The 17,364-nt window shown below is 35.0% G+C and overlaps 1 protein-coding gene across 2 annotated transcripts in view; it reads right to left on the bottom strand.

The window, feature by feature from the left end:
- Window positions 1–17,112, bottom strand: part of ap3b1a (adaptor related protein complex 3 subunit beta 1a) — a 57,544-nt gene extending 40,432 nt beyond the window's left edge. The window contains exons 1-8 of one of the 2 annotated variants that reach the window (XM_046867964.1): window positions 16,811–17,112; window positions 7,936–8,011; window positions 7,559–7,633; window positions 6,401–6,496; window positions 6,030–6,190; window positions 4,449–4,515; window positions 1,672–1,854; window positions 1,154–1,309 (exon numbers count right to left, since the gene is read on the bottom strand). In XM_046867964.1, coding sequence (XP_046723920.1) covers window positions 1,154–1,309; window positions 1,672–1,854; window positions 4,449–4,515; window positions 6,030–6,190; window positions 6,401–6,496; window positions 7,559–7,633; window positions 7,936–8,011; window positions 16,811–16,926 — 930 coding nt within the window. In that variant the 5' untranslated portion in view covers window positions 16,927–17,112. Of the gene's footprint in view, window positions 1–1,153; window positions 1,310–1,671; window positions 1,855–4,448; window positions 4,516–6,029; window positions 6,191–6,400; window positions 6,497–7,558; window positions 7,634–7,935; window positions 8,012–11,225; window positions 12,080–16,810 lie in introns of those variants that run through there. The other variant, XM_046867963.1, reaches the window with a different exon arrangement.
- Between the last annotated feature and the right edge of the window lie 252 nt (window positions 17,113–17,364).

The following is a 17,364-nucleotide window of genomic DNA, read 5'->3' on the forward strand; positions in this document are numbered from 1 at the left end:
GGGAGCATGAGATGAAATTAGAGGGGGTCTTTTTTGGGGACGGGCAGTGTATTAAGCAGTGAACATTTTTGGCAAGCGTAAGAATTTGAGTGAGTCAGAGCATCTAACTTTCTTTAGATACAGACATGATCTAAAGAGTAGAACTTGTGTTTGAGAAGTGGCTAAACTTCCTAATCAGACTTTAATTGAGAGAGAGCTTAGAGAACTGTTTCCCAAAAAAGCCCTGGTGTTCTGTTTTAAAAGACTCTCATATGCTATACAGTGATGAACAAATACAAGATTATAATAGTTTAAAAAAAAAAAAAAAAACATTTTACATTTTATAGTAATCATGCAAAATTTAATCTGTCTCTTAAAAATGAATTAACATTAAACATTCCTAAAATAGACAAGACTTAATAACTAGCTTAATAACTAATATTTTAATGCGAGTCCAACAATACATAAGTAAGTGTAGCCTGGGGCTTCCTGGACACCTGTACTGTATAAATCAGGAATTAACAAAAGTTTGAAATATTTATATAATACAACAAACTTATTTTAATTGGTTTTAAATGACATGAACAATTTACGCTTCACGATACACTGTACAATTGCTTTAGATGTCAGAGAATAGAAATTGGTGGAAATTATTTTAATATGTAATCTTTAAGTGACGTTCCAAAGGCAAGAAAGTTGAGATGAAACAGAGGGAAAAAAAGAAGGACTGCATCCTTTACAGTTACAGGGATAGTGTTAAACTTTCAACCTTTATCCATGTAATGACTCAAAAGCAATTGCAACGTTCATTACACTGTTACTATAAAAATATAATGAAAAGTTTTATGTAATCATTTATGAAATGTTTATCTAATAATTTTTATAAGTTTTTTTTTGTACGAAACTATTGTTTACTTTAAACATGTATACATTATTTGTTCTGAGCACTTGTTGCATGGCCTATAATTGCAATTTCTATTCTATTGTTTTTAGCAATGTCTAAAAAAAGGTGTTTTTCTTATTGTACTTATAATACTTCAGGAATATTACATAAATATATGGTCGCCCTATATAATGTTTTTTTTTTTTTAGCCAGTGCCAGTGTGTGTTGATACTGTTTAAATGTAAAATGTAATGTGTGTGTGTGTGTGTGTGTGTGTGTGTGTGTACTCACAGCAGTGTTTCTGCTCTGTAGTAAAGGTTTGATATTGCGCAGCAATAATCTGTGATCTGGATCCATCACATACGGCTTTGTCTGCGTCACTCCATTCTTCTTCTCTTCATCTGAATCGTAGAATGCCTGTTCATTGTTTTCATCAAATGTAGCATCCTGTAGGTGTTCACATGTAATAGCACAATAAACGATCAGAGACAAAACCCTGTCTGTACCTAATGGCAAAAAAATACCCGTAAATATGCATGATTATAAACAATCATCTCTGCAGTATATATTAATTTTAGTAATCTTTCATTTTTCTACCAAACATAGAGAAGCAGTGTGGCGCGAACAGAGACGTACCAGTGCAGTTATACTAAATACTATCAGCTCTCTTAGGACACCATTTTTTTCCAATTAAATTAGCGGCCCAAAACTAAGTGTTGTACAAGTAATATAATCCATGTCATAAAGACATCATGAAGGAGTACAAAAGTAAAAGCAATTATCATGGTGTTTAAATTTAATAGCAGCACCTCTCTCCATGGGCTCATGAACTGGGTGCGGGCGTATCGGGTGAGCATGTTGATGATCACCACCTGTCCCCATTCCTCCACATCAATCAGAAGGTTGCACAGCTTTCGGTAGTTCTTATGGATCAGATCAATCCGATCGGGACACACTTCTTCAAATGCCATCACCACACTTCCTGCCACCAGCTACAACACAGAGTAGCACACACACAGAGCAAAACAAGATTAAACATCCATGCCTTGCAAGCATACAATTATAATAAAATCATTATTTACAGACATGTTGCACTAGGACAGACATCACAGACTAATAGATATTATCCTGAATTTGAGTGAAAGATTTATTACTTAAATGATGACTATTTTTACTGTGGTTTTGATGTTTGTACACCATCTCTGATTAATTTTATAAAAAAAATTTAATTCACGCATTTAAATAAATTACATTTAGAATTGCATTACGTCTTGATGCATTTTAAACCCTGTTCCAATTCCAGATCTTAACACAAATATTTGCTTTTATGAAACCTATAATACATTCTTAGTACCATAGTACTGGACTCATAGTTCATCGTTACCACAGAACAAGATATTAGGTGAAGCCTGTATTTTTTTATTTTTTTTTTAATAAACCAGCTGTTTTTTTATCTTTTATAAATCATTTACATGTTTTCACCTGCATATTAAATGAACATGACCAATATGATTGCATTGTTGGATAATGAATGTATGTATTTTTGTTCTACAATGTCAAATCTCAACAACATAAAGGATCATATGGAGGATTATTGCAACTTCTCAGAGCACTGTGGATAAGGACAAACTCTGGTGTTCAAACCTGGATATTTAGAGTTCTACTGAAAACCTTCCTTGTCTTTTTCGCAAGTAAAAAGGGCCCTTTTGCTAGTGACCATGTCAGTGAAAACAGTGGAAGATCTGATTTCTGTAGAATCTAAGGGGGCTCTAAGGGGCTTGTGATTAAAAGAAGTTCTGTTAAAAATCTGTCAAAAAAAAGTTTTCAAACCAACTGACCGACCTTGCAGTATCCCACAAAGAGAACGTGCAGAGCATCCTTTAGGTTCGATATGTACCCTATAATACTATATTGAGCCTCAAACCAAATATCCTTGTCCAAGTGATCATTTCTATCTACATCATATTTCTATGGCATGCTTAGAAACATATTAATCACATTATTCAATGAGAGCAGTAATGTGATTTAAATACAAGCACATAAGTTCTAAAAATTGAATTTGCATAATATGACGTTACGTTCTAAAGTTCTAAATATCTGCAAATTTTGGACGCACCCCTGCAACCCCTATGGTACCTTTCTGTTATTCCTAATGTTCCTGAACATTAGGTCACCGTTGCGGATTCCCACAAATTTTCAGAACCGGGAGTTTCCGAACCGCAAATTATTGTGGGTTGGCTGTATGTATCTATTTATGTGTATGTATCATATGCAGTAATCCCCCGGTTCGAATCTCACGCTGCCGGTTTATCGCAGAATTGCATTTGCCACTTAACTAATTTGTTTTGCAAATTTTCCTGGTCTCTCACAGATAGCATGATAGACCAAAACTTACACTTATAAACAACATCTTATCATTTTTATAACCACATTATCTGTCTAAAGCTGCTTTGAGACATTGTTCATTGTTAAAAGCGCTATACAAATTAAAATAAATTGAAAGTTTTTGGAGAGTTTTATGTTGAAATAATAAAATTTATTAATGAAAATATTATTAATTATAAAATAAAGTAAAATTGTAATACAGTACAGTATACATAAAATAGCATTTTTGGGGTGGCATTCGTTTATCAGGGTTTTTCGTTTATCGTGGGTGGTTTTGGAACGTTTTGGATTACTGTACTCATATCTATACTTTATACTTATATACTAAAATACTTATACAATATCAGGTGTACCCAAGGGGTCAACTTGTTTATTTATAGTCTTTATCTAACCCTCTGGATCAGGAGACTTAAGTCTTGTCCACAAAGTGTTGGTGTGGCTGGAAGCTTTCATACCATCCAAGCAGCAGTCACCATTTCCACTTGTTTAATCAGCTCCTCTTGGACTCTAAATAACCGTCAAGCTAGAACAGGTCAGCAGCCACACTGGCTGTTTGGGGCTTAGAAATCATGTGCTTTAAATGTTCTGTTTAGAGCAATGACATACATGGGCATTTTTAAGATTCCCAAATTTCCCAATTCCCAAATCTAATTCTGGATTATTTTCTCATGTAGCGTGTTGTAATTAATTATAGATTAATTCCAATGTAAATATCTGGGTAAAAGCATCACAGCAAAATGAAAGTAAACACATGGATATTGTGATCAGATCTAAGATAGACTTCTACCACTATTGTCTGAACATTGCATTAAAGACAATTTCCAACAAGATCTCTTCTAATTCTTTCTTTTATAAAATCTTTAACATGCAATTTATTGTTTAGATTAAAGAGAAATTAAAGTATAAACAAATATTATTGTAATGCTCTTCTAGATAGATAGATACAACTTTAGTGTCATTGCATAGTACAGGTACACAGCATCGAAATGCAGTTTGGCATCTACCAGAAGTGCAAAAAGTAGCAATCGTGCAACTTATTTTCTAGAACCTATAAAACTATTACCACCCATTAAGCTTCTACCACCAGGAATTTGCTAGCATATGAGTTATATATTTAGTTACCAGACATACACTGCATGATTATATTAAAATACTTTCTATTTGTCTCAAGTGATTGAAAGAGGTGATGTTTCAAACTGACCGTGCTTTTGTCTTTTAGTAGCTTCTCAATCACTTCAATTAGGTGCTCTTTCTGATCAGGATCCAGACTGTGAAAGAGGGAAAAAAAGAGATCAAAACTCTTTAAATGGGAAACAAAAACAATTAAAGAGAACAATTTCATGCAGATTTTTTTGCCATAAATGTCAAGCATTTTAAACTGGGAAGACAAAGTGTGAAAGCAAAAATAAATAAATAAAAAAGCTGTTAGGATTTATACCATGCTGTTAGCTAGGGCTGCAACAACTAATTCGAAAAAATTTGTTTTCACACAATGAGGATGAGGATTTTCACACAATTTTCACACAATGAGGATTATACAGTTTTTGCTCACCGTGATGATGATTCGCCTTCACCCATGATACCGAATCATTATTACGGTGAGCAAAAACTGTATAATCCTCATTGTGTGAAAATGGTGTAGTTTGATTAAGTGCTGTTGTGTAAACTGTTTGTTTGTTAACTTCAGGACAGTCGCACTGGATCTGATCTGTCGTGACTCACGAGCATCTGGTCGTATAATCACTCTGTCGCAACATAGTGATGGATTCAATTAAAAGAGTGCGAACAAACACTAAATCTAAAAGTAGCAAATAACAGCAGCAGTAAACGATTACATATTTAGGCACTGTTGTGGTTTCCGGTCAATTATTATGCATTTGTAGACTAATGCCCATATTTTTTCTTTCTTTTTAAGCCGTTAGCTTGCTGCGTTTCTCAGTTTCATTCTATTTTTGATAGCATTTGTCTGCAACAACAGTTAACTTTAAAACTTGTTTTTAATGTTTGTATATTTAATTTATGCATATATTATTATTACACAAAATTAATTATGTTCTAGATGCTTATATCTTCACAACTAAAAATGCCAGTTGTCAACTTGCCATCTGCAATTATCATTAAAAACAATACAAATGTTGATTTCCGTCTGATTAATCGGTTATCAAAATAATCGGTTTATGTTTTTTTTTTTTAAAAGCAAGAAAAAACAAATAATACATGAAATCATGGACCCAAAAACATGCTTTATAATACAACCTAAAAGATAAGTCAGGATAAGTACTTAGCAAACATAAAATGGTCCAGCCAGTAAATTACTCTTTAGTGCACATTATTAAAATATTTTTTCTCAAAGAACAGTGAGGAGACAGCAATAATTTCTTCAGGGCAGTGAACGCTCAGGCCAAATTCCGAACCGCCATCCACCAATGGTGTGTTTACTATTCAGACATACTGCTTAACATACACCAAATACTGCAAGACACAATGTGCATATTTGCCTTTTCAATTAAATGATTATAGAGGGAAAATGGCACATTTCATGTAACATAAATCTTGCCTCATCATTATTCTTGTCCTGATATAACCATAATTATGTCCTTAATAATTTATAGCTGACTAGTCATAAGAGTATTCAATCATAATGACTAAAAATGTTTTAATGATTTTTGCTGATTCTTATCTGAAAAATGTTGTCCCAGGTTCTTGATGATGTACTTTTATTTTTAAATTAATATTTCCAGAAGCCTTAGCATGGTTGAACTGCATGTCTGTTTGTGTTTACCTGTACAGTTTCTGTATGGCATGAGCAGCTGTTTTCCTGACATAGGGTGAAAGGTCAGAGGCAGCCTCTTTGATGGCCAACATCATAATGGGCACAATGATTGGCACTCGAATGCTGGAGAGAACCCGTAGGGCACTGGCCCTGATTAGCTGGTTTGGATCCTACACACACACACACACACACACACACACACACACACACACACACACACACACACACACACACACACACACACACAAACCAACATGTGCACACAAGCACACAGTTTAAGTAACAAAATCCTCATATCTAACCGATTTTCTAAGCAAGACTACTTCCCTGCTAACCCACAAAGTATGCTAGGAATGGGATTAAAAGTGAAAGGGATTTACCTTGAGAGCACGCTGAAAGGTGCTGATGGACAGGAGGGCAAGATCCTGTTGTTCCTCTGCATACCTGACCAAGTACACGTAAACCAGCTTCTTCAGCTACAAGACACACAGCGACACTCACACAGTCATTTCACAAGTTAGCTGTGCTCTTTAAGGAACATATATGAAAAATAAATTGTGTGCCCAAATACGGGGCATATTAGCTGGTTGCATCACTATAAGCTCTGCTATTATTGGGCTAATTCAGACATTAAGTTACTGCATGCTAATTATTTAGGGTTAGCAAGGTGAGGGATTCCTGCAAAACTTTTCTGTATAATATTAATGATTTCTAATAATAGCGTCATATTGATGGTATCAAGAGGCGGATTGATTCTGGTTTAACTAATATTCTATTGTTATCTGCTAGATTAGTATGTTTCACAGTGTGGTAAAAGTCATTTTATTCTAAATAGTGAACCTGCTTTGTATACCTGTTGCTTTACTACTAGTTCAGATTTCCAGGTAGTCGGCACAAATTATATTTTATGAAATGTACTTCATAAATTTCATTTACATATTTGTTGTGATGATCAATCATTACTTGTGACTACTTGAGTGAGTATTATTTTGGATGTGTCTGAGAAAGAAGAAGATAAAGATAGAGACATAAGTGTAACACACATACAGGCCAGGGAAAGAATCAATTCTCTTAATCTGTGTGTGCATGTGCAAGTTGTTGAGGATCAGTTGATGTTGCAGCATCTACAGGTAATTTCCTGCTGTGCATGTCTAAGATCCTAATGTGTGTTTATATGTATTTCTAGGCACATCTATGTCGCCTGGCTCTATCTGCGTGTGCGTGTGTGTGTAGAAGCTCCACAGACAGTAAAGCAGAGCAAAGCAGGACACACAGTCTGCCAGGAGAGAAGAATTTGGAACATGAATGTCCACCAGTCCCTCAGCCTTTAATAACCAGACATTATTTCTTTCTTTGGGTTCTCCTTCTCTGTTCTGCAGTTTCTAATAAATCAGGGCTTTAGTCAAGGGCACCTGCTACTTACGCAGTGTCAAAGCGATTATTGCACGTACATTTCAGAAAATAACAGTTCAAGATATTTAAAGAGTGAAGTGATTTTCATGAAATTAAGATCTGGAAGATATGGGTTAGGGTATTACCTCAAGGTTCTTGCTTGCCACATTTTTCACAACAGCAGGAAAAAGTTCTGATGCATTTTTCCCCTTTGCTATCAGCTGAAAAAAACAAGTACAATGTCTTTCTGCACACAGACAAACAGGACTGGAAAGTGAAAATCTCTTGAATAATAAGGAACTCTGGCAGGTAATCTGCATATACTCATAAATCTGTGGCCAAATCAATTTATGCTCACAGATGAAAATGTTGCAATTTACATATGAACTATTTAGGATGTGACTAAGTTTAAGTTTACTTACATAAAACTGAACACCCAATTTCATATAAAATATACATATCTTCACGTTCCACCAATTATTTCTCACATACCCTCAATAACACAAAACAAATATACACTTACCCCCACCACCCTCTTCATGGCCTCCAGTTTGTGAGATTCCTTGGTGCTCTCCAGCATCTCCTTTAGGTCCTCGTTCCTGCGACAGATTCAATTCACCTTGATTCATTTTGCACCGAAATCCACTCTGACACAAAACAAGTGCTCTCACACACACTTCCTTTCAAAGACAGATTCATTTCACACCGATTCACCAAACTCTGATTCATCAGACACAGCTGATTCGCTTCGGGCTTGGATTTAATCGAGCAGACTCTGCTGCGCTGCTAAAAAATTGAAGGCACTCAAAAGCTCATACAACCAAGCTGGCACACTGCCCTGTACACTCTTACCACAGACATCCAAACTACAGCCATTTTCCCAAAACATTAAAACAGATGACTAAAAAAAGAACAGCATTAATAACATCATAGTGCTTCACAAGTGTACACTCAATTTAGCCAGCAGAAAAAAACGCTTTATGTGAATCTGATTGCTAAATGCTAAAGTCCAAATAAAGAAGACTATTTCTACACAGTTTACATGATGTGCAGCAACTGTGCAACAGACTGTGCATTTATGGAGGACAAAAAGTCCATTAATGAATATAGCATTAATAAATATTTAACTGTCAAAATAAGGAAATAAATAGATGCATGTACAGTAATAGGGGTGTAATGGTACACAAAATTCCCGGTTTGGTACGTACCTCACTCACGGTTTGGGTTCAGTACGGTTAAGTGGAAGAAATGCAAAACAGAAATTTGCATGTCGTTATTTTATTAACGCAGTTTATTATTAATGACATTTGTGAACAGCAACAGTCTACATTTTTAAAACAATTTTAATTAAAACGCTTGGTTAAATAACAAAATAATATTAAAAAATATTTTATACAAGTAAAATATATAAAAATAAGAAATCAAATGAATGCAATGCATTAGTTTATTATTATATTAATCAAATTGGCACAAATTAAATAGATAAAAAATTTGGAAAATTTAATTATAAAAGTTTACATTTGTTAGACCCCATTTGGATAATACAAATGTGTGTGTGTGATTTGTATTCAGTATTTAATTTTCTAAAGTTTAATTTTCTAAAGTTTTTTTAACAGCTACTTAACTGTTCTACTTAGCATACTTTAACAAATGCCTTCCATCCTTCATTCATTCACTCCCTCAGTATGTGGAATTGTCAGGATTTTCTACTTTTAAAAGAAATTCTTGAAATTGTACATAATACTCTAAAGAATCCATATCGTCGTTAAAAACTTTGCCAATAGCAGGAAGTGGGTACGATTTTGCATCTAACAAGATCTGAGCTTTACAACACGCTACAAATCGTCCCTAACCTCATTCTAAAACAGGATTGATCAACTGAGTGACGCAGACAGGAGCAACAAATTCCTTTCGACACACACACAAAAAATGTATGCCACCTTTGCAACTCTACACAAAAAATGCTTGCAAAGTATCTAAATGTTTACATATTTTCTATTTCTTTTTACAAGGACAATGCCTTTTACACTTTATTCCATATCCACATTAGCTCTATGTACTGCCCAGTGCTGCACTGTAACTCACTGTGCACCAGTGTTTGTGTTGTGTAGTCATGTGTGTAGGTCTGTTTTTGTATTCGTGAATTCTGTGTTGTATCGAGTAAGTCTGTGTTGTCTTATCTAGCACCCAAGTCCTAAAGGAACGCTGTATTGTTTTACTGTGTACTGTACCACTTGTATGTAAAAACGACAATAAAAGACACTTGGTTGTTGACATTGAATTATTTTATGTAGTCCTGTGTTAATTATGGCATTTTTTATTTTCCATTTCTGCAGCAGGTTTGCCAGCATGCTACTACTCGTAGATAAGCGTACAGTTAATAGAAGGTTAACGTAGGGGACTTGTATTAAGAGAAACCAGTTGCTTCTCTCTGCATTGCTTAGGTAACCAATCCTACTTTAGAGTATGGTTAGGAACGTTCACGCCACAAAATGTATAAATCTCAAAATACAGAAATATTAAAAAATGTAAGCATTTATTTAGACTTATTTTGTTCTCCAAAAAACAAAACAGTAAATTTTCATTAGAGCAAATTTAAAGGTGGAAAAGCGTTCTATGATACATTAAGCTTCTTGGCTTGATTAAGCAATTTTTTAAAACTATTTTATTATTTTAACATTTTCCAGGAATCCTACAAAGTGATTAAACTTTAAATAGATATAAAGTCAAGTGATTTAATTAGAAGCTGTGCAGTAAATCTAACCTGCTTATCTCCACTTGTAGAAATGTGCTTAAAATAAACTTGTAATATTTGCTAAAAGTAATTGTTAACTAAAAAAAGAAAAAGTGGATTCAAATATTCACCCCGTTACTGTAAAACTCCTAAATTAGCTCATATGGAAGAGGCGTGGATAAGTCAGTGAAATGAAGTCTATATTGCCACCTAGTGTAATAATCAGCCACCTGCTGACTGCGCTAATGAAACCGTAAGCAATATAAAGATTTTAGATCTAAACTTATACTTTAAAAAGCTTACACATGGGCTCATAAAAACATTTGTACAAGCATTCAGTTGTACAAAAGAATGTCTGGGTAAATAGTGAGTGCATCATTCTGTGTGGTGTCCTCATGCATTTTGATGAAGAATGGATAATCCACAGCTAGGTAGAGATTACATGATTTTAAGCAGAGCACGGGGGCACAGGCTTTGTATCAGAGGTTGACACACAATGTTGTAATGCACACTTAGCCATGGATTAGCTCATTAATGTCATGGCAATTCGCCAAGGACATACAATTCAAGGCTGCCATTCATCTTTGTAGTACAAATTCTGACTGAAAGGATATTACTTTTATTTTATTAGTAATTTCATATACACACTCTAGAATTCTGTTGCTGTAAATCATACACAGAGATAAAGTAGTTGATAAGATTTATGCAAAGAAACAAAAGAAAAGGTTATTAGAGAGAAGGGGGTGATTAAGGATTATATGCACCTGTGCCATGTCAGTTCTCACTTTGTGTGTTATTACTAAGGTTGCAGTTGTTTTTAAAGAAGGGAATTTATTCAGAACAATGATCAAACTGACCCATAATATCTGTGCATTTAACTGCTTGAAGGGCACATTCTAACCAATCAGAATCAAGTATTCAGACATACCATGGTATAACAAATAATAAAGCAAATAATCACAAAATCCTTAACAAAGAAATCAGCAAACAAAGTCGATAAGAGTGCGAGAATAACTTACATTTTACATTTACATGTCACAAATTACACCAGGTGCACAAATGCATTTTAGATTTAATACCCAGTGTTTTTTGCCTCCAGAAAGCCTCCAGGGTGGCAGCTGAGAGTGTGCTCCTCGAGGATGGGGTCCGATTTCAGAGTGAGCTGCAAATTCTCTGCAGAAACCAGAACTTTATGCACAAAACTCTGTGCTTCAGAGTAGAATCCAGACAAACCACTGTTCATCTTGTCCATTAATCCACAGACACACCATCCAGAGAAAATTCTTTGGTCCACTTGAAGAGTCACAAATTTTGCTTTTTGCTTCAGTCAAAATGAATAATTACACAGAAGGAAGTATGAACTGATCGTTTTTACTCTATCTTTAGTCTGAAAAGTGTAGCAAAGACATTAAACAGTCCCAATCTATTTCTGAACCCTAACCAAGAAATTCTTTAAAGCAATAGTACTGCATTCTGCATGTACATGTATGTACAGGGGCTCCGTCTACTTGCCTCCTCACTTATAAGCTAAACAGAATATTATAAATGGCTACTCACTTATATGTGACTATACATCCAATCACGCACTATGTGAGACGGGAGAACTCTGGACTGTGTGCCCATCACTCCTTATCAAATTCACAGGATGGAATGGAGACACCAAGAACAGTCAAGCATTCAGGTCAAATTCCTAATCAAACAGTACTTCTTTTAAAGCATGTAGTTCGACTCCAAATTAGATTTTTCGCAAAACTACACCAACTGTGTTACACAATGAGCAGACTGCAATATTTAATTTACATTTCAGCCAGTTTTGAGTTAACCCTTAACTGCTCACTCTTCCTTTCGAGACAACCTGCCATTCTTAACTGTTAGAATCCGAAAAACAAACCCAAACATGAAGTAAAAACCAAAAGATTCCATGATTGCAGGCACCTTCTTTGCAGTTTTGTTTATAACAGTTTTACCGACCGAGTTTACTTTCTCCTCCCTTCAACAGGAAGTGTGGAGCTTTAATCAAGACCTGATAAGCACCAAAAGCTAGCATGACACCTTCCTCTCCAACACAATGGTCAATGTACCTAGTAAATGTCCCTGCAGATTACTGACCACAGTAGGCGGATAAGTTCATATAATGAAAAGTCATTTACAGAATTACACACATCTCTCTGAAGTTCAAGAGCATTATTTTCTTACAATGGCACAGAAATATATTTTCTTATATGACAGAGGACTAATAAACGATAGAAGATATAAGAAAATGTGTTGGTTTTCACCAAAGTAAAATCAGGAACTTTTTTTTGTTAGGAAACAGTTAACAATTGTTAAAAGAGTCTCGGTTCTGAGTGTTTAATGTGCAGATTATCAACGCAGAACAATCTTCATAGTAGAGGAGTTTCACTTTTCAGTTTCTTAGTAAAATGACTAGTTGATGAGAAAAAAATGCAGAAAGTAAGAGAGTGAGGTTCATGACAGAAAGAGCCAAAGCAAAACACTTTCTTATGGTGTGAGGATACATGCCTGTCAAATTAAATACATACAGGCATATCTTCCTGCCAATGAAGCTAGCTTCCATTTATAACGTTGATGATTTGAATATTGGCAAATGCAGCAGGATAAATTCTGGAGTGTTGAGTAATGCTGAAATAATTCCTCGAGTAACTTGAGTAATTTGAACACAAAAAAGGAAATCATTTGCCTGGATGCTTCATTTAGACCATTTAACTACACATGGAGTATTGTGTTTCCCCATGGACCATTATTACTGACGCACCACACGCTAAACTCTGGACCGATCTGGGGTCTCACTTATAAACGCACAACCTTTGCGTGGAAAGTGGCATACGCAGGTCTCCAGCCCCGTTTTAGGCGTACTTTTGTGCAGAACAAAAGGTTGTTTTTTTATAAATGAGACCTGTTTGTGCCGTTGTAAGAAAATGATGCACTGCGGTATGATTATTTTGTGATACGCAAAACTAAAGATATTTCCTGTTAAAATATTGTAATAGAAAGGCCAAGTCTTTCTTTGAAATGTCTTATCTTTTATGTTTCCATTAATTAATATTAATTAACTATTAATATTTATTTGGTTTCATGATAATATTGTTATGCATAGGCTCCCACAGATGGCTGTCGAGAACTACTTTCTCATAAGAGGGGTGTAACGGCACACGTATTCATAACGAATGCAATTCTTTTTACGTGCGGAACATAGTTAACAAATCCGAGTTCCCTCAGGAACTAATTAACTTCCGGACCGTAAGTTTGTTTAGTCTCGGCCTCGCGCTTTGAGTGAAGATTTTATTATTATTATTATTATTATTATTACTACTACTACATTTGAAAACATACACAACAATGCCAGGGGTATTTAAAATACAGAAATAAATAAATAAAAACAACTAGAGTTAGCGCTGTTTTGAGCATACATGAGAACGCTAAAGAATTAATTGCGCTAGCGTGAGCCGCTAACCAGGAAGTGTTCTCTTAAAAGGAGAAATCCTGACAATTCCACATATTTAGGAAGTAAATGAAAAAGAGATGGAAGCAATGAAGACATTTGTTAAAGTAAGCTAAAATAAGTAGAACAGTTAAGTAGATCATATATATTTAGAAAATGAAATATTACATGTAAAATACACCCACACACACTTACATACACATCTGTATAGCCCAAACTGGGTCTATGATGTTCACAAATGTTCATAATAATAAAATGCGTTAATAAAAAACAACAAGCAAATTTGCGTTTTACATTTTTCCCCATAACCGTACTGAAATTTAACCGAACCGTGGCTTGAAAATCGAGGTAAGTTCCGTTAGCCGACCCGTGAATTTTGTATACCGTTAAACCCGTCTCATACTCTCGTGTCAGCGTATATTACACTGCATATCTTATTAGCACAACTCAGTACATTTGAAACAACTGACAACAACATCTCAGACAAAACACAGATTATCACATCAGCACAGTGCTGCAGTTTCCACATTTCCTTATCTCCAAATCTAATCTGTTTCCACTCCCTAACAAATCACTTCACACATTCAATGTTTTGAGGCGAAGCATACTGAATCAGGGAGCATAGGGGGAAAAATAGAAATCCAGCAATACAGTGCTGTAAAACTCGACTTTGTTCAAGACACTGTTCCACAAAAAAATATTTGCTTAGGCTTACTGTCACCTACGTGCAAACACCTGCACAAAAGTAGCACAGCATCAGCAAATCCAATCCCTTGTTTTGGGCTGTAAGTGATATTACGATAATTATCTCCTACTGCACCCTACTGACCAGTTACACACACAAGCACATGTATATGGCCTTCACAATTCACTCTATTTTTAGTATATATTAAGCTTTTAAAATCTAAATCACTGTTGACATCCTTTATACATTTTATTATAAAATGTAATACTGAAATAGCATTGCTTTATATTAATGTTTTGATGCACTAATCATAAACTTCTTAATTATATGATTGTTTTATTGCTCATTGTATAAAGTGATCAATTTATTCATTATTAACATTTCTGTATATCTTATATTGATTTAAGATATACAGTAAATTAAGCATAAATGACATCTAGAAACAGAATAAATGTGTGTCCATGTAGTATAATTAATGCAAATATTATATAGTATATAAATATCTTGAATATAAAACAGTTTATACAAATAAAAAGACTAACAGAATTTTTTCGCTAGGGGGCAGCATTACAGGACTCGGAACAGAAAAGTTAAAAAAAACTCTGAAACAAGAACAAAGTAGCACTAAAGTGTTTCACTGTAGTCAAAATAAATTTAAAAAAAAGAACACGTGTGTAGCTCTGTTTCAATATGTGCTGAGGGAAACAATCTTTGCGCAACTAAGTATACAATTATAAACAAAGTCAACTTGCATGAAAGAATGAAGGAAGCGTTTTCACTCAAATGTAATATCCAGTATTTAGTAATGTTTTGTAATCCTAGTAATCACAGTTTGATGCTTTTAGGTTTTTTTTTAAGGTTCACTTTGGCACCTTGCTGGGGTTCTTATTGGTTCCAATTTTCTCTCTGGGTTTGCATAGGTTTTTTCCCCCAACGCTCTAAAAACAGTAAGATAGGCAGATACACTACTGAGTGTAAATGACATAAATGTGTAAATGTACATAGACCGGCATCACATCCAGGGTAAATGCTCTCACCTTTAACATAATATTATATTATATATAATATATAATAGGGAAAACTGTGTCTCTGAACAGAATTAAAGAAGCATCCTCTCTCTATAGAACAGGGGTCACCAACCTTTTTGAAACTGACAGCTACTTCTTGGGTACTGATTAATGTGAAGAGCTACCAGTTTAATGCAAACTTCTGAAATAACAAATTTGTTTAATTTATCTTTAATTATATGTTATTATTAATAATATTCATCTATGTGAAGTCACTGATCATCTTAATGATTTCTCACAATAATTATCAACAATGATTTAACAAGGTAGGAAACAAATTTAAATATGCAAAACTTTATTTATGTAACTTATATAACTTATATAACTTTATACCAATGCAAGTGTGATTAAAAAAAAAAAAGCAACAAAAAAACTTCGATGCAGCTCACTATTAAGTGGCGCTATGGTGAGCTATTTTTAGAAAAGGCCCGTGGGCGACTCACGTGGTCCTTGCGGGCGAACGTTGGTGACCCCTGCTATAGAAGATGGATTGTACTGGATGGAATAAAGAGATGTATGAGGGGCTTTTTATAAAATACCCTGCAAACCCTCATACAGCCTGCAGTTCTCTTCACAGTGCATTTAATATTGTATATCTTGAATTAATTAATCTACCACAATTCTAGTCTAAAGTCATTGACCTACACATCAAACAGCATCTATGCATCTGCTGTTTGTGCATAACCATCCATGTTTACAGATACACCAAAATATTTCTTCCTGCCAAAATGCACTAGGGGGGAAATAGCAATATGTGAAAGAGCATCACCATGGATACGAAATGCTTCTTCATTCCACTACACCATTACTGTGCTTATTAGACTCTTTGTATTTTACCTTAAAGACTTTAATTTTACACTGGGATTAAAAACAGGACTAACTTCATCCTTTCTCTGCAATTGCCCAAACTTTTTGATTCAACACAAATGAGCAGATAATTTTCCTGTTTCTGTAGCAGTGAGGTTTATCAACACCACACTTATGGTAATCATATATAAAATGTATTTTGACACATCGAAATTAATGCCAATAAGCAATTAAGATTCAGAATAATAATAATGCAGATACAGTTATTTTCCTCAACATGTTTCATTACTCCAGATTCGTAATGATTACATGGGACCACCAAAACATCACATCTCTTTCCAAAACGTCAGACCTTGAAGCATGATGTCTCATTTGCACCGTATAGATAAATCCAGTGCTTTCTTTATTAAAAACGGAAAAGAAAATACTCCTAAAGATGTTGAATATTTATAACAGTTCTCTGTAATGCTGCCAGTTGTCTATTTCGAACACAGCGATGCCAAACCGCCGTTCCTCCGGCGCATGCGCGTCAGCAGTGTATACGCGGCAGCTTCTGGCAGCTACAACTCGCACGCACGCGCACACAATCACATCGAGCGTAAAAAAAAATTACAAATAAAATAGTTGTTATTTTTGTTGGCTTACTTTTTAAAGTCGCTGGTGAAGAGACCGAAGCTAGTGGTCGGCGTGGTCTCCTGACTAATTTCCACGCCTATCTCCGTTCCTCCTTGGTCATTGTACGACAAACTGTTCGCCGACATGTCTAAAAATTCCCCTGCAAAGTTATAAGCAGTTTTGAAAGTGTAAAGGACAACAATAGTTACAGATTCGGTTTGAGTTTTGTGTCTTTTTTCAAAGCCGGTTTAAAAAATATAGGGAAGAAAATCCTTTTCTCTGAGTCGCAAGTATTCTCTATTCCTTCTTCCACGCACAACCGGATGTGTGAGTTGCAGAAGTTTAGGTCACATGACAGGCGCGTGACGCTTCAAATGGAGGCACCTGACCGGCAGCTTCTAACTATTCAACACTGTAAAACTCATTACAGGTTAATGAACATAGAAATATAAATGTTAATGATTGAGGATTGTCCTAGGCAGATCATTTATTTTCCACTGTGGTCAGTAAAGCTGCTATACTAGGCCCATTGACTCACAGGCCAATGGACTGCATTTACTAGATTTTACAGCTCCATCTAAATC

Source organism: Silurus meridionalis, chromosome 15 (genome assembly GCF_014805685.1).
Source record: "Silurus meridionalis isolate SWU-2019-XX chromosome 15, ASM1480568v1, whole genome shotgun sequence".
NCBI classification, from domain to species: Eukaryota; Metazoa; Chordata; class Actinopteri; order Siluriformes; family Siluridae; genus Silurus; species Silurus meridionalis.